Genomic DNA, 23,093 nt, shown 5'->3' on the forward strand with positions numbered 1-23,093 from the left:
TCGAATGTTTGGGCCCCAGCTAAAAATTTGTATTAAATGTGCATAAAGAAGCCAAGGAAAGATGGAAAAATCTCCAAAAGGCATCAAATTACAGATTAGACATTCTTATAATATGTCAACAAAAGTTAGATTTTATTTCCATCATTTACACTTTCAAAATAACAGAAAACAAAAAAATGGCGTCTGCAAAAGTTTGGGCACCCTGCAGAGTTAATATCTTGTACTGCCCCCTTTGGCAAGTATCACAGCTTGTAAACGCTTTTTGTAGCCAGCCAAGAGTCTTTCAATTCTTGTTTGAGGTATCTTTGCCCATTCTTCCTTACAAAAGTCTTCCAGTTCTTTGAGATTTCTGGGCTGTCTGTCACGCACTGCTCTTTTAAGGTCTATCCATAGATTTTCAATTATGTTGAGGTCAGGAGATTGTGAAGGCCATGGCAAAACCTTCAGTTTACGCCTCTTGATGTAATCCCCTGTGGATTTTGAGGTGTGTTTAGGATCATTATCCATTTGTAGAAGCCATCCTCTCTTTAACTTCAGCTTTTCACAGATGGCATCAAGTTACCATCCAAAATTTGCTGAAATTTTATTGAATCCATTTTTCCTTCTACTCGTGAGATGTTCCCTGTGCCACTGGCTGCAACACAACCCCAAAGCATGATTGATCCAACCCCATGCTTAACAGTTGGACAGAGGTTCTTTTCATTAAATTCTGTGCCCCTTCTTCTCCAAATGTACCTTTGCTCATTCCGGCCAAAACGTTCAATTTTAACCTCATCGGTCCACAGAACTTGTTTCCAAAATGCATCAGGCTTGAAACGATGATTTTTGTGGTGAGGACGTAGAAGAGGTTTTCTTCTGATGACTCTTCCATGAAGACCATATTTGTACAAGTATCTCTTTATAGTGGAATAGTGTACCACAACTCCAGTGTCTGCCAGATCTTTCTGGAGGGATCGTGCAGTCAAACGTGGGTTTTGAATTGTTTTTCTCACAATCCTGCGAGTTGTTCTGTCTGATATTTTTCTTGGTCTTCCAGATGTTGCTTTAACTTCCACTGTTCCTGATGACTGCCATTTCTTAATTACATTCCGAACAGAGGATATTGACATCTGAAAATGCTTTGCTATCTACTTATAGCCTTCTCCAGCTTTGTGAGCGTCAACTATTTTCAGTTTAAGTTTTCTAGACAACTGCTTAGAAGAACCCATGGTGCTGATTGTTGGGGCAAGGTCAGATGAGTCTCGGCATTTCAAACCTTTGAGATTGACATCACCTGGTCTTCCCAGACGATGATTGAGAACAATCCATGACACTGGCAGGTCTCAGCTTGGCAAAGGGGGCAGTGCATGCTATAAATTCTGCAGGGTGCCCAAACTTTTCCAGACGCCATTTTTTTGGTTTCTGTTATTTTGAAAGTGTAAATGATGGAAACAAAATCTAACTTTTGTTGACATATTATAAGAATGTCTAATCTGTAATTTGATGCCTTTTGGAGATTTTTCTATCTTTCCTTGGCTTCTTTATGCACATTAATACAAATTTTTAGCTGGGGTGCCCAAACTTTCGATCCCCACTGTATACACAGTGGGGCAAAAAAGTATTTAGTCAGCCACCAATTGTGCAAGTTCTCCCACTTAAAAAGATGAGAGAGGCCTGTAATTGGCATCATAGGTAGACCTCAACTATGAGAGACAAAATGAGAAAAAAAACAAAGACAATCACATTGGCTGATTTGGAAAGAATTTATTTGCAAATTATGGTGGAAATTAAGTATTTGGTCACCTACAAACAAGCAAGATTTCTGGCTCTCACAGACCTGTACCTTCTTCTTTAATAGGCTCCTCTGTCCTGCACTCATTACCTGTATCAATGGCACCTGTTTGAACTTGTTATTAGTATAAAAGACACCTGTCCACAACCTCAAACAGTCACACTCCAAACTCCACTATGGTGAAGACCAAAGAGCTGTCGAAGGACACCAGAAACAAAATTGTAGACCAGCACCAGGCTGGGAAGACTGAACCTGCAATAGGCAAGCAGCTTGGTGTGAACAAGTCAACTGTGGGAGCAATAATTAGAGAATGGAAAACATACAAGACCACTGATAATCTCCCTCGATCTGGGACTCCACACAAGATCTCACCCCGTGGGGTCAAAATGATCACAAGAACAGTGAGCAAAAATCCCAGGACCACACAGGAGGACTTAGTGAATGACCTGCAGAGAGCTGGGACCAACGTAACAAAGGCTACCATCAGTAACACACTAGGGACTCAGATCCTGCAGTGCCAGACGTGTCCCCCTGCTTAAGCCAGTACATGTCTGGGCCTGCCTGAAGTTTGCTAGAGAGCATTTGGATGATCCAGAAGAGGATTGGGAGAATGTCATATGGTCAGATGAAACCAAAATAGAACTGTTTGGTAGAAACACAACTCGTCGTGTTTGGAGGAGAGAGAATGCTGAGTTGCATCCAAAGAACACCATACCTAGTGTGAAGCATGGGGGTGGCAACATCATGCTTTGGGGCTGTTTCTCCGCAAAGGGACCAGGATGACTGATCCATGTACAGGACAGAATGAATGGGGCCATATATCGTGAGATTTTGAGTGCAAACCTCCTTCCATCAGCAAGGGCATTGAAGATGAAACGTGGCTGGGTCTTCCAACATGACAATGATCCCAAACATACCGCCCGGGCAACGAAGGAGTGGCTTCGTAAGAAGCATTTCTAGGTCCTGGAGTGGCCTAGCCAGTCTCCAGAACTCAACCCCATAGAAAACCTTTGGAGGGAGTTGAAAGTCCGTGTTGCCCAGCGACAGCCCCAAAACATCACTGCTCTAGAGGAGATCTGCATGGAGGAATGAGCCAACATACCAGCAACAGTGTGTGCCAACCTTGTGAAGACTTACAGGAAACGTTTGACCTCTGTCATTGCCAACAAAGGATATATAACAAAGTATTGAGACGAACTTTTGATATTGACCAAATACTTATTTTCCACCATAATTTGCAAATAAATTCTTTCCAAATCAGCCAATGTGATTGTCTGGATTTTTTTTCTAATTTTGTCTCTCATAGTTGAGGTCTACCTATGATGCCAATTACAGGCCTCTCTCATCTTTTTAAGTGGAAAAACTTGCACAATTGGTGGCTGACTAAATACTTTTTGGCCCACTGTATAAGTGGTTTTGCATTTCCATGTAGAGGGCGCGCGCACGCTGCCCTACCTGCGCCGCCATTAATGTCTACAGCTGTCGATTACCAGGTTCCGGCCAGAGATTTAATGCCGTACCTGGCGATCTCCAAGGAACACTGACAGGGGAGAGGTCTGTATGTAAACACAGATCTCTCCAGTCAGCACTGACATGCTGCTTTGTATGGCTCTGCATAAGTGTGCTTACACAGTAAAACACACAAAGCACATAGTTAACCCTCTGATCGCCCCAGATATTAACCCCTTCCTTGCCCAGTGCCATTAGTATAGTGTCAGTGCTTTTTATTAGCACTGATCACTGTATTGGTGTCACTGGGGATGTCAGTGACAGTCGGTCCCCCCCAGTGTCAGAATGCCCACCGCAATCCCGCTATAAGTCGCTGATCGCCACCATTACTAGTATAATAAATAAATAAAAATTCTAGTATCTATACCGCCATTTGTAGATGCTATAACTTTCACGTAAACCAATTATTTTATTAAGTATTGGGATTTTTTTTTAGCAAAGACACGGAGCAGAATACATTTTGGCCTAAATTTATGACGAAATTAGATTTTTTAAAATTTTATTACTGGATATGTTTTGTAGCAAAAAGTAAAAAATATAGTTTTTTTTTTCAACCTTGTTGGTCTTTTTTTGTTTATAGCACAAAAAAATAAACGCAGAGGCAATCAAATACCACCGAAAGAAAGCTCTATCTGTGGGGGGGAAAAGGACATAAATTTCATTTGGGTGCGGTGTCGCATGACCGCACAATTGTCAGTTAAAGTAACACAGCACAATATCGCAAAAAATGGCCTGGTCAGGAAGGGGGGGGGGGAATCCTCTGGAGGGCAAGGGGTTAAACAACAGCAACATAACAAAATTTACAAAAGTGAAGGGGGTCTGAATACTTTCTGAATGTACTGTATTTTGGCCCATGTCATGTCAGGAAAAAGCCAAAAACAGTTTAATAAAATGATTCTGCTTTTATTTACTAGTCATCGCAATTTCAAAAAATTAAAAGAAAGAGCCATGCTGTAAAATACAAATATCATGTAGACTGCGTCTCTATACAAGGCCATCTGTGTGTTGAGTTTTTATCAGTTTTTTATTTTCGGATGGAAATAATTTAGCGGTTACAGAACAAAAAAAAAAAAATTGTTCATTATCCTGTTTTTGTCAGAATTTTTTTTTTATTTGCCGCCATATATAAGAGCAGAAAAAAAAAAATACGATTCAATTTACTGTATACCATTGTCTTGAGGAATGCCAAAATCGCCAGTCATTGGTTGGAGAGCATAAAAGGAGAGCATACAAATGTTGCAGTTTGTAAAAACCGAAGATGTCGGCATAATAATAATAACTTTAATAATTTATCAGTTGTCTTCTAAATGACAATAAATAATGTCAGCTGGATTTAGTAAGGCTTGGCATGGCATTTTTGGAGAGTCTCGGTTGTTATTGTTAGTTCCCTTTCCAATGCTCGTCAAGTGCCCTCCCATCACATTCCATAAAGTTGAAATGTCCAGAAGATTGGCCCTCTCGACAAAACATGCATCCATGGACAGGATCTGAATGTTCCCTTAAACATTAGTTACAGTTCCGATAACCCAACTGGTCTTTGCCAAGACTGGTCCACTGAAAAGTGTCCCAAAAGGATTTCAGTGTTACTCTGGAGCAAGACAAGTCTCCTTTTTGGCTTGTCCGCCTTACCTGAGTATTCTTTTTGTTGTCCCTCTTGACCAAGGGTCTCCAAACTTTCTACAAAAAAAAAAAAAAAAAAAGAAGGGCAAGTTTACCAAATCTTCAGACTTTAGGGAGGCCAGACTGTGGCCATTTGCAATAGAAAAAATCCCGACATCAGTGGGAAAAAATAATATGTCATTCAGCAAAGTTGTTGGTGTCATTGAGAGGAATTGTCCCCCAACACTAGTGCTATTTGAAGGAATTGTTCCCCAACACTGGTGTCATTGTGGGGGAATTGTGCCCAACGCTTATGTCATTGGCAGGAATTGTGACCCATTGTTGGTGTCATCGGGAGGAATTGTTCCCCATTGTTGGAACCAGTGGATGAAATAGTGCCCCATTGTTGGTATCAATGGATGAAAAAGTGCCCCACTGTTGGTGTCATCGGGAGGAATTGTTCCCCATTGTTGGCATCAGTGGATGAAATAGTTCCCCATTGTTGACATCAGTGGATGAAATAGTGCCCCATTGTTGGTATCACTGGATGAAATAGTGCCCCATTGTTGGTGTCAGTGGATGAAATAGTGCCCCATTGTTGGTATCAGTGGATGAAAAAATGCCCCATTGTTGTTATCACTGGATGAAATAGTGCCCCATTGTTGATGTCAGTGGATGAAAAAGTACTCCATTGTTGGTGTCATCGTGAGGAACTGTTCCCCATTGTTGGTATCAGTGGATGAAAAAGTGCCCCATTGTTGATGTCAGTGGATGAAAAAGTGCCCCATTGTTGTTATCACTGGACGAAATAGTGCTCCATTTTTGGTATCAGTGGATGAAATAGTCCCCCAAAGATCCAGATAAAAGCAAGCAAAGGACCACATCTGGCCCCTGGTCCACAGGTTGGAGACCATTGCTCTTATCCTTAGGAGGAATTGTGCCCCATTGTTTGTGTCATTCTGCCCAACTGTTGGTATTATAGGGAGGAATTGTACCCAACGCTGGTGTCAATGGGGGGGAATTGTGGCTCAATGCTGGTGTAATTGGCAGGAATTTTGCCCCATTGTCAGTGTCATTTGAGGAATATTGCCCCATTGTTGGTATCAGTGGATATACTAATGCCCCACTGTTGGTATCAGTGGATGAAATAATGCCCCAAGGGCCAGCTAGCAAGCAAAGGGTTGCATCTGGCCCCTGGGTCACAGTTTTGAGACTACTGCTCTTAACCATAAACCCGTGGACACAATCTGACAACCTCTTATCGGAAATGCTTCCCATAATCCTTAGGACTGGTTGGAGGCAAAAGGCAGGTAGGTCGCCAAAGAACACAAAGGATGGACACCATAAAAGCTGACATCAATCAAAACATAAAAAAAGAAGTGGAAAATGCAGTGAGAGGTGGCCCACAGAAACGCCAAGAGTTGGACATGACCGAACGGGTAATATCATCATCAGTACTTAGTTAAGGTGTTGATAACCCAACTAGATTTTGCCAAAACAGGCCTTGTGAAAAATGTCTCAAAGTACTCTTTGTCCCATGCTGTGGAAAATAAATGGCAGTTTTCTTTACTGTCCCAGCACTAGGAAAACCCAAATGGCAGCTATAACAGAACGCCAGTTTTTATTTCTCTGCAGAATTGTACAGGAGGCCAAAAATGGTGTCAGCATAAGCCCTGTATCTCAAGACAGATGCTTACTTTTCAAGAACAGTTTTGTTTTTACATTTCCTCTGCACTACTACAGACGTTAACAGGGGCGGACTGACAACTCATGGGGCCCCCGGGCAATAGGGGATCATGGGGCCCGTGTCCTTGCCCAAACTCAAAAAAGCCTATGATAAAGGTACCAGGGGCATCTCATGGGGCCCCCTACTGACCCCGGGCCCTCGGGCAGTGCCCGAGTTTCCAAATGGTCAGTCCACCCCTGGACGTTAACAGGCTGGATGGCTGAGTACCGGCACTGCCATGGAACTGAATGCATTTATGGCGGAACCTCCTCTGGCAACCGGTCCACCAGATCACAATGAATGTCAAAAAAGAGCTCTGTCTTTACATTTCCCTCTTTTCTCACATAGTAGGTAAATGAGCTAAAAGGTTGTAAATCACTGATTGGTCCCTTCCATAAATGGAAGAAATTTTAGTCTTTACTGAAGAACTTCTATGATGGCGCAGATGCAAAAAAATGGCAAAAACAAAAGACAAAGCTACACTTCCATAAAGTCCAACCATGAAGTTAAATCAAAGCTGTAGGCATCCGACATAGTCCCCTTCTGAGAGCCAGGGACTATGTCAAAAGTCTACTGCAGTGGTTTCCAAACTGCGAGGGTGAGACGTGGCCCCTTTTGCTTGCCTATATCAGCCCTTGGAGTACCATTCCATCCATTTGCAGTACATCAATGAAGGGGCACCGATCCATCCACTGACATCAATAACGGGGCAAATTCCATCGACTGACACCAGTAATGTGGCCTCATTCTATTCACTGACATCAATGATGATGCACCATTCCTCCCACTGATGAGGAACTATTCTTCCAACAAATACAAAGAGTCACTATTCTTTCCATTGAAACCAATGATGGGCCATTTTCTACTCCCACTGGCCATAGTCTGCCCTACTGTAGTGGTCTGCAGGCCACGGGACAGATGCGGCCCTTTTCTTGCCTATATCCAGATTGAGGTACTATTCCATCCATTTACATCAATGATGGGGCCCCAATCCATCTACTGACATCAATAATGGGGCACATTCCATCGACTGGCACCAATGATGGGGAACCATTCCATCCACTGACGCCAACGATGGGGCACTATTCCATCCACCAATGATGGGGCACCATTCCATCCACAAACACCAATGATGGGGCACAATTTACTTCACTGACACCAATGATAGGGCACCATTCCAGCCACTAACACCAGTGATGGGGCACCATTCTATTCAATGACACCAATGATCGGGCACCATTCCATCCAGTGAGAGCAATGATAGGAAACTATTCCTCCCACCAATACAAAGGGTCACTATTCCTCCCAATAAAACTAGTGATGGGCCATTTTCTACTCCCATTGGCCATAATCTGCCCTACTGCAGTGGTCTGCAGGCCGCGGGACAGATGTGGCCCTTTGCTTGCCTTTATCCAGATCTTGAGGTACCATTCCATCCATTTACATCATCATCATCAATAATGGGGCACATTCCATCGACTGACACCAATGATGGGGCACCATTCCATCCACTGACACCAACGATGGGGCACCATTCCATCCACTGACACCAACGATGGGGCACCATTTCATCCACTGACACCAATGATGGGGCATCATTTCATCCACTGACACCAATGATGGGGCATCATTTCATCCACTGACACCAATGATGGGGCATCATTTCATCCACTGACACCAATGATGGGGCATCATTTCATTCACTGACACCAATGATGGGGCACCATTCCTTCTACTGAGACAGATGATTGGGAACTATTCTTCCAACAGATACAAAGGGTCACTATTCCTCCCATTAAAACTAGTGATGGGCCATTTTCTACTCCCACTGGCCACAGTCTGCCCTACTGCAGTGGTCTCCAGACTACGGGCCGCAGGCCAGAAATAGCCCTTTGCTCGCCTATATCCAGCCTTTAGGGTACCATTCCATCCATTTACATCAATGATGGGGCACCACCGATCTAATCAACTGAAATAATGGGGCACCACCGATCTATCAACTGAAATAATGGGGCACATTACATCTACTGACACCAATGATGGGACACCAATCCATCTACTGACACCAATGATGGGACACCAATCCATCCACTGACACCAATGATAAGGGCACCATTCCATCCACTGACACCAGTGATGGGGCCCCATTCTATTCACTGACACCAATAATGGGGCACCATTCCATTCACTGACACCAATAATGGGGCACCATTCCATTCACTGACACCAATAATGGGGCACCATTCCATCTACTGAGACCGATGATTGGGAACTATTCTTCCAACAGATACAAAGAGTCACTATTCCTCCCATTAAAACTAGTGATGAGCCATTTTCTACTCCCACTGGCCACAGTCTGCCCTCCTGCAGTGGTCTCCAGACTACGGGCTGCAGGCCAGATGTAGCCCTTTGCTCGCCTATATCCAGCCCTTAGGGTACCATTCCATCCATTTATATCAATGATGGGGCACCACCGATCTATCCACTGACATAAAGGGGCACATTCTACCTACTGACACCAATGATGGGACACTATTCCATCCACTGACACGAACGATGGGGCACCATTCCATCCACTGACGCCAATGATGGGGCACCATTCCATCCACTGGCACCAATGATGGGGCACAATTTACTTCACTGACACCAATGATAGTGCCCCGATCCATCCACTGACACCAATGATGGGGCACTATTCCTCCCACTGATACAAAGGGCCACTATTCCTCCCATTAAAACTAATGATGGACCATTTTCTTCTCCCACTGGCCAAAGTCTTCCCCCCCAAAGCCTGACGGATAGTAAACTGGCCCTTTTTTTAGAAAGTTTGGAGACTGTTAGTCTACTGCATGGTGGGACTTTATGGATGTCTTATGGACTTATGGTCTTTATGGACTTGCCATATGTGCCAATCAGGATGAGCTGAAGCCAATACCCAGTGTTGAAGGGGACCGGATGAATATATAATCGGGACTTGGAGCAGTTCAGTCTTTTCTTTGTGTCTACAAATACAAAAAATTGTATTATGTCCAATGCAATTTGAGGCTTGTAGGGATGGTATACATGGACATCAAACTGGTTTTGCACACAGTTGCTTTTTCTGATGCCTGTTGAGGGAAGACTTTCTGGTGAAGGATCTTCCGCAATCTGGACATGAATATGGATTCTCACTACTGTGTGTGGCCTGGTGGCAGACCATGTCGGCCTTCCACCGGAAGCACTTGCCACACTCCGCACAGGAAAAGGGCTTCTCTCCAGTGTGAACCCTCTGGTGCCTCTCCAGCTGCGACTTGTGCGCAAAGCATTTCCTGCAGTCCGGACAGGAGAATGGCCTCTTGCCCGAGTGCATGGCTTGGTGTTCGACGAAGGAGGTCTTCCACCGAAAGGTCTCTCCACACTCTTCACAGGAGAAAGGCCTGTCACCGGTGTGGATGTTCTGGTGCCGGTCTAAGTGAGATTTATGGGCAAACCTCTTCCCACATTCGTCACAGGAAAACGGCTTCTCGCCAGTATGGATTTTCCAGTGTTTGACCAGGCTGGACTTGTGTATGAAACATCTGCCGCAGATCATGCAGGAGTTCTGGCTCTTGTCAGCATGCTTCTTCTGATGAAAGTTGAGCAACTGCCTCTCCGTGAATCTCTGGCCACATTCGGAGCACGAATATGGCTTCTCTCCTGTGTGGCGCCTCTCATGTTCAACTAGCCGGGCCCTGCGCATAAAACACTTCCCACATTCTGAGCAAGAGAAGGGCCTCTCCCCCGTGTGGACCCTCAGATGGAGGATAAGACGGGACTTGTGGAGAAAGCCCTTACCACAGAGGGAACATGAGAGAGGCTTGTTGCCTGAGTGGATAGACTGATGGACCAGAAGAGTTGAGCGCAGAGCAAAGCTCTTCCCACACTCAGGACAGGTAAATGGTTTCTCGCCCGTGTGGGTTCTCTGATGCCCAATGAGGATGGACTTCTTCTCAAAGCATTTCCCGCAGTCATCGCAGGAGAAAGGCTTCTTCTTCATGGAGACCTGCTGGTGTTTGACCAACGTTGACTTCTGCCGGTACGACTTCCCACAGTCCGAGCACGAATAGGGCTTCTCCCCCGAATGTAAAGCCTGGTGTCTGCCAAGAGAGGCCTTCTGGGTAAAAAGCTTCCCACATTCCGGACACGAGTATGGCTTTTCCCCCGTGTGGGTGATCTGGTGCCGGAGCAGATGATCTTTTTGCCTGAAACATTTTCCGCAGTCGGAACACGAGAAGGGCTTCTCTCCTGCGTGTATCCGCCGGTGACAGTTTAGCTGAGACCTCTGTGAAAACCGCTTTCCGCAATCGGCACAAGACAACAGCTTCCCGATTCTTGATTTTCCCTAAAAGGAAGCACAGATTTTAATTGTACAACTTTTCTCCACAACTGCCCCAAAAAAAAAAAAAACATAGAATGAGTTCTTTAAAATCGCATGGAAAGAGCACAAATAGTTTTTATCTGAATTTTTCCTGTAAAAAATTACGTGTTTAACCAGTTGACCTCGGGAAGGTGTTACCCCCTGCATGACCAGGGCATTTTGTTTGCTATTCAGCACTGCACTACTTTAACTGTCAATTGCCCTGTCATACAACACTGTACCCAAATGACATTTATATTATTATTATACAGGATTTATATAGCGCCAACAGTTTGCTCAGCGCTTTACAATATAATGGGAGACAATACAGTAACAACACAGTTCAATACAAGAGGGTTAGGAGGGCCCTGCTCTTCGGAGCTCACAATCTATCAATCATTTTTTTCACATAAATAGAGCTTTCTTTTGGTCGTATTTGATCAACACTGGTTTTTTTTATTTAACCCCTTGCCCTCCAGAGGATTTACCCCCCTTCCTGACCAGGCCATTTTTTGTGATACAGCGCTGCGTTACTATAACTGACAATTGCGCGGTCATGTAACGCTGCACCAAAATGAAACTTATGTCCTCTTTTTCCCACAAATAGAGCTTTCTTTTGGTGGCATTTGATCACCTGTGCCGTGCGTTTTATATTTTTTGCACTATAAACAAAAAAGATTATGAATGTCTTCATAAATTTAGACCAAAATGTATTCTGCTCCATGTCTTTACTAAAAAACAAATCCCAAAACGTGTAAATTAATTGGTTTCCGTGAAAGTTATAGCATCTACAAATGGCAGTATAGATACTGGAAGTTTTTTTTTTTTTGAATGGCCATTCACGCTGCTGCTGGGAGAAGCTGCCCTTTTCGGATTGTTGGAGGTGTCGGTACAGCGAGCCCAGCAGCTACCTGTATCTGGAGGGGACCTGAGATGTGTAAGTGCCACCATTGAGGGGATTTCTTATGGATGCCATCCAGTGACGAGTTACTGCCTGTGAAGGATCCTGGGGTGATCCTGAAAGCGCACTGGCCCAGTGGGTCGCAGTACGGAGGTGAGGGGGCAATTTAGCCATTTGAGGATTTCACCATTGGTGTGAACGCACATTCACCTCATCACCTGCATGAATCTGTTTCATTGGATCACGTCTTGCTATTTACACAATATTTTTTGGACTTTTTATGTGCATTTTGAATTTGACATATATTTCACTTTATTTATTTATATTGGAGCATTGTGTTTGTTTATTTTTACATATGGTTTGTGATTGATTGTTTATATTTATTTTTTTAATATTTAAGCACTTGTCACTTTGATTAGGTTGATTATCCCCCATTTTTGGGGATTCACGGTTGATTGCACTAGTCTTTTATGTATTGATCCCATTAACGGATTTGGGGGGATTGTTGTTTGTGTTATTTTGTTTTTTCACCACACGGTGTCCAAATTGGGACCATTTTGCTATTTCACGTTTTCGTGTCACATGTATGTGTGTCACAATTCGATCCCGATTGGATCAGATCACTTTCGATTTGTCAATTTATTTATTATTTCATTTTTTATGATATATGTATGTTTATTTATATGTGATTAGCGCTACACTAATTTATTTATACAACTGACAATGTACTAATGGCACTGGGCAGGAAGGAGTTAACATCCGGGGCGATCAAAGGGTTAACTGTGTGCTGTGTGTGTTTTACTGTGTGTGCTGTTTTACTTTGCAGAACTGCTGTTTTGTATCTCTCTGTTGTGCAGAGATACAACACAGCATGTCCATGTTGACAAGAGAGGGACCTGTGTTTACACACTGGGCTCTCCCCTGTCAGCTTTCCCCGATGATCGCCGGGTACCAGCGGGGAATCGGCAGCAGGGACCCGGTGACTGACATGCCTAACCTCCAATGGCAGTGCAGATAGGGCAGTGCGCGCGCCCCCTACACGGAAAGGCAAATCACGTATATACACATTTTCCACAGCCCTGCCGCCCTGTAGCAGTAGTTTTACTATAGGGCAGCGGGCAAGCGGTTATTAAGCCCTAGTTCACACTGATGCGGCGCGGAATTTGCAGCGTTTTCTGTTCTCGAGTTCCGCACCGCATCAGAATCGCACCCCATTCATGCGACCGCCACGGGTATGTACATTAAGTTAACAACACCCCGAAAGCGGTCCACAAAACGTGGTGCGATGTTCAGAATCGGATCGCATAGGTGTGAATACCCATGCGATCCGATTCTAGTTCGATTAATTTTGGTCCCTTGAAAAAGGGGGGATGGCCACTCTTAAGAGCTGTAATTCCTAAACCCTTCCTCCAATTTGGATGTGCACTTTCAGCCCATATCCATTATAGAACTATAGCTTGAATATGTTTTAGTAAATACCTGAAAAAAATCTAAAATTGTGCCTGTGTCCAAATATATATGGACCTAACTGTAGGTGTATATCACAATATTAACTTACTTTTTCTCCATCCAGAGCAGCAAGTTGACGTTTGCGCATGTTTAATCTTCTATATCGTCCATCTGAAAGGAATAGGAGAGGAATGCTCAACCACTTTCTTCATAGGCAGCATACTCCTTTTCCAACATCCCAGTTCTGTCTCTATGTGCTAGCTAGACCGCTGGCTTCTAACTCCACCCCTGGACTTCCCTGGTACTGGTGTCTAATGACAGAGGTGAGAAGACAGGAAGAGACCCTCAACATACACAGCTCTTCAGGGTAGGCAGTAGAGCCATCAAGTATGATCTAACCCAGGGTTTCTCAACCAGGGTTGCTAGAGGTTCCAATTTTTCCCTCTCAGATAAATTCCTACTGAGACCAACTATCTTTTTAGCTATCTGAAAGGGGGAAATTCTTCCCAATGTCCACAAGTGCGAGGAGCATTCTTCCCACTGACCATCTCACAAACGTATCATGATTTGTAGATATAGTCATTTTTAGAAGGGTTCTCTGAGACCGTAAAGTTATTTCAAGGGGTCTTCTGCGTTGAAAAGGTTGAGAAAGTCTGGTCTAATCTTTTTTTAAAGGGATGTGGACTTCTTAATAAGATCATGTATACCATTTGTGGACACCAGCTACAATACCTATATGAGCTTGTTGAACATCCCATTCCAAAACCATGGGCATTATTATGGAGCCACCCCCAAACCCACCTGTACTGATACCTTCTACTGCCAGAAGAGAGATGGGAAGAGACCCCCAATATGGAGGTATGAGCATACAAAGATCTCCAAATTAAGCAGCAGAAGAGTCCTCCACTATGGACTGTGTCCCAGATGTGGACTTCTTACTACGACCCTGTACACCATTTGTGAACACCTGACCATCACACCTATATGAGCTTGTTGGACATCCCATTAATAAACCATGGGCATTATTATGGAGTCACCCCTGAACTCGTACTGACACCTACCACCAGATGTGAGAAGATGGGAAGAAGCCTTCAACATGGAGATATGAGCATACAAAGTTTGCCAAAGTAAGCAGAAGAGACCTCCACTATGGTCTAACTGTGTCCCATTATTAGAGACATGGACTTCTTAATATGACCATGTACACCATTTGTGGACATCTGACCATCACACCTATATCATCTTGTTGGACAACCCATTCCAAAACCATGGGCATTATTATGGAATCACGTTCTTCTCCCTTTGCCCTTCTGGGAGGGTTTTCCACAGGATTTCAGAGAGTTTCTGTGGGAATCTGTGCCCATGTAGCCAAAAAGGGCATTTGTGGTCCCGGTGTTGGATGAGAAGATCTGGCTCATAATCAGCATTCTAAATCATCCCAAAGGCCTTCTGTAGAGTTGAGGTCAGGGCTCAGTGCCAACCACTTGAGTTCCTCCACATCAAAATGATCAAACCATGTCCATATGGGGTAGGCTTTGTTCACAGGGGCACAGTCATACTGGAACAGAAAAGCGTCTTCCCCAAACTATTACAACAAGGTTGGAAGAGCTCATCTTTGTATGCTACACCTTTACCGATACCACTGGAAGCACCTGATCTCACGTCATTGGAAGAGAGTGTGCATCCTGCTGGCCATACAGTGTAGGTATGGTAGTCAGGTGACCATAAACTTATTTTAGAACATTACTAACTGCCAATTTGTGTACTTCTAGTCCTAAAGATAGATATTTAAATCCAAGAACCATAATGTAATATATTGCAGAATACCAGTCCTTTAGATGGGTGGCTGCATTAGTTTTCACAGTACATTTTCTGCAAGTAAAGAAATTACATGGTGCGGTTTCTATAATTACAGTGTTCTTATGACTTCCTGTCTAGTGAACTGATATATCAAGTAATGTCCCCACCATGTAATGTCGATAAAGGGAGGAGTCAAAATCAGGGTGACAACACTGCTCCCCAATATATACAGTGAACGGGTATTGTCACACAAACACAGGGATTATGTTACTGGCAGGATCACCAATAAAGGGATAAAACCAGAATCTGAGACTCTTATCTGGTTTATTATTCACCTGTGTTGATCTCTGGAGGAATTTCCTCCTCCTTATATGGCTCGTTGCCGGATACATCATCTTCTTCTTTCACCTCTACTTTAATAATCAGGTTTTCATTCTGAACAACACAAAGGTGGATATTCAATACATTGTATGCCATCCGAAATAAAACAGAAAAGAAATACAGATAATGCAAAATAACTAATCCGAAATGAAGGGACTCGTAAAAGAAAAATGCTTACCTTCAACCGGGAGCTGCAGTAATTCCTTTTCACCACTAGATGCCCTCAGTCTTTTATGCTGAATGACAGCCAGAATCATTCAACCAGCTGACTGGGAGTCCAGGGTGTCATAGATCTGCCCCTTGGGGGATGTCATCAAACCTGAAGTCAGAGTTAAATGTACTAGACCAGTGGTCTCCAAACTGCATCCCTTTGCTTGCTTTTCTCTGGCCCCTGGGGCACTTTTCCTCCCAATGATACCAACAATGGGGCATATTCCTGCTACTGACATCAACAACCAGGCACTATTGCTCTCATTGACACCAACAATCAGGCACTTTCTCTTCCATTGACACCAATGATGGGGCACTATTCCTCCCACTGACACCAATGGGGCACTATTCCTTCCATTGACAACAATCATGGAGCACCATTCTTTCAAATGACACCAACAATGGGGCACTATTCTTCCCACTGACACCAATGATAAGGCACTATTCCTCCCACTGACGCCAATGATAGGGCACTATTCCTCCCACTGACACCAATGATGGGACACTATTCCTCCAACTGACACCAACAATGGGGGACTATTCCTCCCACTGACACCAACTATGGGGCACTATTCCTTCGACTGACACCACTGATAGGTCACAATTCCTCCCACTGACACCAACAATAGAGCACTCTTCCTCCCACTGACACCAATGATGAGACACTATTCCTCCCACTGATACCAATGATGGAACACTATTCCTCGCACTGACACCAACAATAGAGCGCTATTCCTCCCACTGACACCAATGATAAGGCACAATTCCTCCCACTGACACCAACAATAGAGCACTATTCCTCCCACTGACACCAAAATTGGGGTGCTATTCCTCCCCCTAATACCAAAGATGCATTGTTTACTCCCACTGATGCCAGGACAATTTCGATTCCCGATTACCAGAGTCCAGCCCCCCAAGTAAACTGGCGCTTTGTTTACAAAGTCTGGTGACCCCTGTACTAGATGGAGGTTACATATCTATATGTGAGCATTTTTCAGTGCAGCAGCACGGTTCCCCCACCATCGCCACTGGAGGAGAAAAGGAAGGACCTGCGATGGCTCCAGATGTTTTTTCTAAGGGGGAAGAAGTTGTGCTAACACTGGAATTCAGCTTTAAAGTGTAACTAAACCTAAAAATTTTGGAACCTTGCTCTGGATTGTGCGGCCACATCTGGTGGATTCCATCCAGGGTGCAGGCTGGGTTAAAGGTCCATCTAAACTGCTCTCAGAGTTGCAGAATAAAAAAAAAGAGTCCTGAAAGCCGCACACCAAGCAATTCTATGCATCCGATAGATGACAGCAACCTCAGTTTTTCTCCATCCCGACCACACACGCACCGACGCGTTTCTCCCCATCCACGGACGAAACGCGATGAGGGTGAGACTGGGAAGGAGATGGACTGAGGCTGTGGTCACCTCTCCTATGCACAGAATTGCCTGGCGTGCAGCTTGCAGGACTCGATTTTCATTTGGCAACACTAAAATAGCTCCAGATTTGCCACCATTTCCTTCTTCTCTCCTTCAACCTTTGTTTTATTGTTACTTGGAGATTCTATCATTTTCTTGCGTTCCCAGGGTGATCACACTCTATCAGGAAACTTCTAATCAGGAGCAGCGTTGTCACCATAGGATGGCAAGCTGTCGACGGACTCTAAGCTGATGCCAGCACATACAGCTTGAAGTCCAAAGAGAGAACAAGGAATTATAGGACTCCACGTCATCAGAGGAAGAGTACTAAAGCAGGAATGCCTTAAAGGAGCAAGGTGGACAGGTGTGGTGAGAGGACTTCTCAAGCCAAAAAGTGAAAGAAAAACAAAAAAGAAAACAAAAATATTTCCACCGTTTACTAGGCACATGCCATCAACAACGAGAGAATGTTTATGGCCCACCAGGACATCGTTCGACGTGTTATGATCATCCTGTGTGGAATCCTGAGGACAAAGAGGACTGGAGCATCTCTCTGGTGTGTTTTCGTTGCTGGATCTTTCTGTAAAAAACACATAAAAAAGCCACCTAAATATATCATTTTCATATGGATCATGTACCTTGAAGCTGACCTCCAGCCTTCCCACAATGGGTAGGATAGGTCCACTTCAAAATTTGTGGCTCGTGCACAGGCACCATCCTACATTTTCAGCTTACTCGCTCTCTGTGTGTAAACCCATACTAGGCAACAATGGGCTACCAAAGCCCAGGGATTGAGGAACTCTAAGGGTGGAACATCCATCTTAGCGAGCAGAATTGGTCTATGTGCAGAATTGGATGGTCCTCTGGATGAGCTCCAGGCTGATGAAGGAACAGAAGAGGAGCCTGGACCTCAAACAGTACACACTCACCTGTACTCGTCTCCAGCAGACTTCCCTCCCCTTTATGGCGCTCTTCACCCCTCAGATACATCTCATCTTCATCCGTATCTTCCACTTTGATGGCAATCACATTGTTTTCCTAGAAAAAAAAAAAAAAGAATAAGGAACTCCTAAGGTCAATACAGCTTCTCTGTGATGTAAACCAACGTTTCTCAACCTTTTTTTAGTCAGGACAACCTTTTAAAATATGCAAAATCCTGAGGCACCCCAATCTAAAAACGGTATATGTAACTTATCAATGAGAAACCGGAGGTCTGAGAAGGTGCACACAACCGTCTGTCCGTCTGTCGTGAAATAACTCCACATCAGAAGCCTCCCTTCATATCAGAGGCCCCTCCATTAGGTCAGAATCCTCTATTCGCATCAGAGGTTCCTCCATCACTTAAAAGCCCCCTATCGCATCAGAATCCCCGCATGACATCAGAGCTCCTCTTCACATCAAAGTGCCCCCACTACATCCGAGTCCCCCCATGACATCAGAAGCCCCCCTTCACATTAGAGATCCCCCTGCATGTCAGAGTCCCCCCATCACGTCAGAGGTCCACCCTTATCACATCATAGGTCCCTCCGTAATTTTAGAGGTCCCCCTATCACATCCAATACCCCCCATCACTTCAGGTGCCCCTATCACATTAGAATCCCCCTTTCAGATCACAGGTCCCCCCCATCACATCCAATACCCCCCTTCAGGGCAGGTGCCCCCTATCACATTCAAATTCCCCCTTCAGATCAGAGGTCCCCCCCATCATGTCAAGGGACACCATCACATCAGAGGTTCCCCCATCATATCAGCAGCCTCCTTCATCTCATAGGTCCCTCCATCACGGCAAAGGCCTCTTCATGCCAGTGTCCCTCTATCAATTCAGAGGTCCTGCAACACGTCAGAGTTTCCCATTATATCACAAGCCCCCATATCACATCAGAGTCACCTCCTCACGTCTGTGGCCCCCTATATATAAGTACAACCACCACATCAGGGTCCTCCCATCACATCAGAACCTCACCATTACTGTAGAACTGCCCAGTCATACAGGCCCTCCCCTTCATACACACAGTCACATCAGATCCTACTACAACAGCGTGGCAGATGTCAGGAGGAGACAGGTTTTTCCCACTGACCCTAGAGCATCATTGGTTGTTATGCTACTGGTGCTCATGCGCATCTCATGGTGCTAATCCAGGGAAAACTGGGTCCTATGCTCACAACAACTCAGTTGAGAAACACTGAGGTATATCATCAGGAACACTTGATATCTATCAACCTACCAGATGGTCTTCAAGGATCTTGTGATGTTCCTGTGTGGAATCCCGAGAATACAGAGGATGGGGACATCTCTCTGATGGGTTCCTTTTACTGGATCCATCTGTAGGAAACACACACACTGTCTGAATACATTGTTGATGGTGTGTAGGTGGATCCTCAATAATCTTCTCTCCTCTTACCCGGTGGTGTGAGGGGCAGCCGGTTCTCCATCATGACCTCCTTGGAGAATGGTTGGAACCAAGATCAAGTCCTAAATGGAAAAAAAAAAATGACAAAAAGTAGAAGAGGCCCCTGGACGGTTCTCATGATGGGTAAGTACCAGGGGTGTTCATCCTAGTCCATATCTTACAGGGCAACCTACTTCCACCTCAAGATTAATTTAAGTTTCCAGCAGGTGTGGGGCAAATCATCCTGGAGACAGTTTCCAAATATGTCTACAATGGTCGATTTCACAATCTAAGCTGATTAAAATGATTTGATATACCAGCCTGACAATCCACTTCAAAGCCAAAATCACCCCCTGAACAGAAACTGCAAGAAACTAAACCCTCCAATCTTTTAGAGCCAAGGAAGCAGCTATCTTAACCTCTGTTTGATCCGCAGTTACCATGGTGCTGCACATGTGATAAATTATGACACCAGCCATTGAATGGCTTGACAATTCAGTTTAGAGCACAATGAACTGCGACCATTATCATTCACGGTATGCCTTAAATAGAACTGTTCGGAGAACAGTTGAATCGATGGGTTGGAGTAGAGACATAAGTCGTAATACCTAGCTTACTCTTTGCTAAAGAAGGCATCCAACTTGCTGCGTGACCAGTCCTGACCGGAAGCCTCTTCCCTTCGGCACTCCAGGTGACAATCTCACTCTGATGTCATCGTGTACAACGCAGGGCAAATAGACCACCCACAACCCGAGCATCAGACTACCACAGCAAGAGGCCATTCACACCATAAAACTAGCACTAACATGAGCACATGTGGCTGCATGACCAGTCCTGACCAGAAGCCTCTTCCCTTCAGCGCTCCGGGTGGCACTCGCACTCAGATGTCATCATGTAAAATACAGGGCCAATAGACAAACTACAACCAGAGCATCAGATTGCCACAGCAAGGGACCATTCAAACCATAATCCTAAAGCTAACACAAGCACGTGTTGCCGCATGACCAGTCCTGACCAGAAGCCTCTTCCCTTCAGCGCTCCGGTTGGCACTCGCACTCAGATGTCATCATGTAAAATACAGGGCCAATAGACCACCCACAACCAGAGCATCAGACTCCCACAGCAAGGGACCATTCAAACCATAATGGTAAAGCTAACACAAGCACGTGTTGCCCCATGACCAGTCCTGACCAGAAGCCTCTTCCCTTCAGCACTCCGGATGGCATTCACACTCAGATGTCATCATGTAAAATGCAGGGCCAAAAGAGCACCCACAACCCGAGCATCAGACTGCCAGAGCATGGGACCATTCACACCATAACACTAGCACTAACACAAGCACATGTTGCCACATGACCAGTCCTGACCAGAAGCCTCTTCCCTTCAGCACTCCTTATGGCATTCGCACTTTGATGTCATCATGTAAAATGCAGGGCCAATAGACCACCCACAACCTGAACTTCAGACAGCCACGCCACAACGCTAAAGCTAACACAAGCACGTGTTGCCAAATGACCAGTCATGACCAGGAGCCTCTTTCCTTCAGCGCTCCGGATTGCATTCACACTCATATATCATGTAAAATACAGGGCCAATAGACCACCCACAACCCGAGCATCAGACTGCCAGAGAAAGGGACCATTCATGCCATAATGCTAGTGCTAACACAAGCACATATTGCTGCATGACCAGTCCTGACCAGAACCCTCTTCCCTTCGGCGCTCCAGGTGGCATTCGCACTCAGATGTCATCATGTAAATGCAGGGCCAATAGACCACCCACAACCCAAGCATCAGACTGCCAGAGAAAGGGACCATTCACACCATAACGCTAACACAAGCACGTGTTCACTTGTGACCAGTCCTGACCAGAAGCCTCTTCCCTTCAGCGCTCTGGATGGCATTCGCACTCATATATCATGTAAAATACTGGGCCAATAGACCACCCACAACCCAAGCATCAGACTGCCAGAGCAAGGGACCATTCACACCATAACGCTAACACAAGCACGTGTTCCCGCATGACCAGTCCTGACCAGAAGCCTCTTCCCTTTGGCGTTCCAGGTGGCATTCGCACTCTGATGTCATCATGTAAATGCAGGGCCAATAGACCACCCACAACCCGAGCATCAGACTGCCACACCACAGTACTAAAGCTAACACAAGCACGCAGAACCCGAGCATCAGACTGCCAGAGCAAGGGACCAGTCACAATATAAAGCTAGTGCTAACACAAGCACATGTTGCTGCATGACCAGTCCTGACCAAAAGCCTCTTCCCTTTGGCGCTCCTGGTGGCATACGCACTCTGATGTCATCATGTAAAATACAGGGCCAATAGACCACCCACAACCCAAGCATCAGACTTCCAGGGCAAGGAACCATTCACACCATAACGCTAGCGCTAACACAAGCACATGTTGCCGTATGACCAGTCCTGACCAGAAGCCTCTTCCCTTCGGCGCTCCAGGTGGCATTCGCGCTCTGATGTCATCATGTAAAATACAAGGCCAATAGAAGTGAAGGAGATCAGCTCAGGTCCAATCCTTGGATCTTAGAACACTGCAAAGATGTTGTCTCTGGGGAAGGTTTGCAAACAGAGCTGCACGCGGGTGGTGGCCATATTTGCCAAGTGCGTATTTTCTGAAAACCGATACGTTCTCGGTGTGGCCTATCCTGCAACCTCAGCAGCTGCAAATTTCAAAGGTGCCCATGATGAGTACATTGGCGGTTAACGTTATGGAAAAATTAGTTTATCACTCCCCGCTGAAATAGTAGCGGCTATCATTTTTACCTGGTGACCCTCAATTTGTGCAGTCCAGACCCCAATGTGTGGAAATACAGACATCCCCCCCAGCTCATGGAGTGATGGCACTCTGTCCTGCAACCTGGATTCTCTGATCTGACACAAAAGGTCACATGACCCCTCTAATCCAGTTCACAAAGGGTGCTGGGACCCCTCCTTCTTTCTTCCTCCCCCCCAAAGAAGGCATATGTTATTATTACCTGCTCCTCACTGATCACACACTTTCCAGCCTCACAATCAAAGCAACAAGATTCTGACATCGCTAGACACACTTCCTGTCCTCAATTAAAGACTACAACAAAATGACCGCCACTATTTATTTTCATTTTCTTCAAATAGGTTCAAAATTTTAAAATAATAGTTTATTTTTTTTCCTAAGGCAGGTAAAGGCACCCCAAAAGAACGACTCCTCCATATTGATGAATATTTATATTGTATAGCGGTATGAACTAGAATTTGGTCTACAACAAAATGGACGCCGATGTAGTCAACAATGTTTTAGATAATACCATTAAAAAGTTTTTTTATGATTCAAATTTATTCCAGCTTATGTGTGACTCCTGATTCATGTTATTCCTATTTGTTAATCCTTTTTAAATGACTAAAGAAAACTTTTTTTTTTTACAAAATTGCATTTTGGAAAAGGTTAAAGTGTTTTAAATAGTCTACAAGAAAATGGCCGCCGCTCTCCTGTGTAAAAGGGCCTTAATACACTGCCATCGTGCGCGCGTCTCCACGGCAACCAAGTAGCAGCTGGGCGGCCGTGGAACGCA

General features: G+C 44.9%; 2 protein-coding genes across 2 annotated transcripts in view; both read right to left on the reverse strand.

Moving 5' to 3' along the window:
• Positions 1-23,093, reverse strand: part of LOC149466215 (uncharacterized) — a 475,763-nt gene that overhangs the window by 225,526 nt on the left and 227,144 nt on the right. The gene's annotated exons all lie outside the window — the stretch shown is intronic.
• On the reverse strand, positions 4,163-22,591 carry LOC149466221 (uncharacterized). Its single transcript, XM_089672656.1, has 8 exons — positions 22,521-22,591; positions 19,529-19,599; positions 19,352-19,449; positions 18,056-18,164; positions 17,609-17,706; positions 15,466-15,565; positions 13,440-13,501; positions 4,163-10,965 (listed from the first exon to the last, which is right to left on the reverse strand). The coding sequence occupies exons 2-8, from the start codon at positions 19,560-19,562 to the stop codon at positions 9,676-9,678; spliced, it is 1,791 nt and encodes a 596-aa protein (XP_089528782.1). The 5' UTR covers positions 19,563-19,599; positions 22,521-22,591; the 3' UTR covers positions 4,163-9,675.

The sequence above is a fragment of the Staurois parvus genome, unplaced genomic scaffold (genome assembly GCF_062004578.1).
Source record: "Staurois parvus isolate SC_StPar_1 unplaced genomic scaffold, SC_StPar_1.0 ptg000132l, whole genome shotgun sequence".
NCBI lineage: Eukaryota > Metazoa > Chordata > Amphibia > Anura > Ranidae > Staurois > Staurois parvus.

Excerpts from the sequence above, each read along its gene's own strand:
- LOC149466221 (XM_089672656.1), bottom strand. The coding sequence starts at position 19,562 with ATGATGGAGAACCGGCTGCCCCTCACACCACCGG. Across the intron at positions 17,707-18,055 it reads TCTGCTGGAGACGAGTACAG|AAAGATCCAGCAACGAAAAC; the intron begins GTGAGTGTGTAC and ends TGTTTTTTACAG. Across the intron at positions 15,566-17,608 it reads ACACGTCGAACGATGTCCTG|AATGAAAACCTGATTATTAA; the intron begins GTGGGCCATAAA and ends TGTGTTGTTCAG.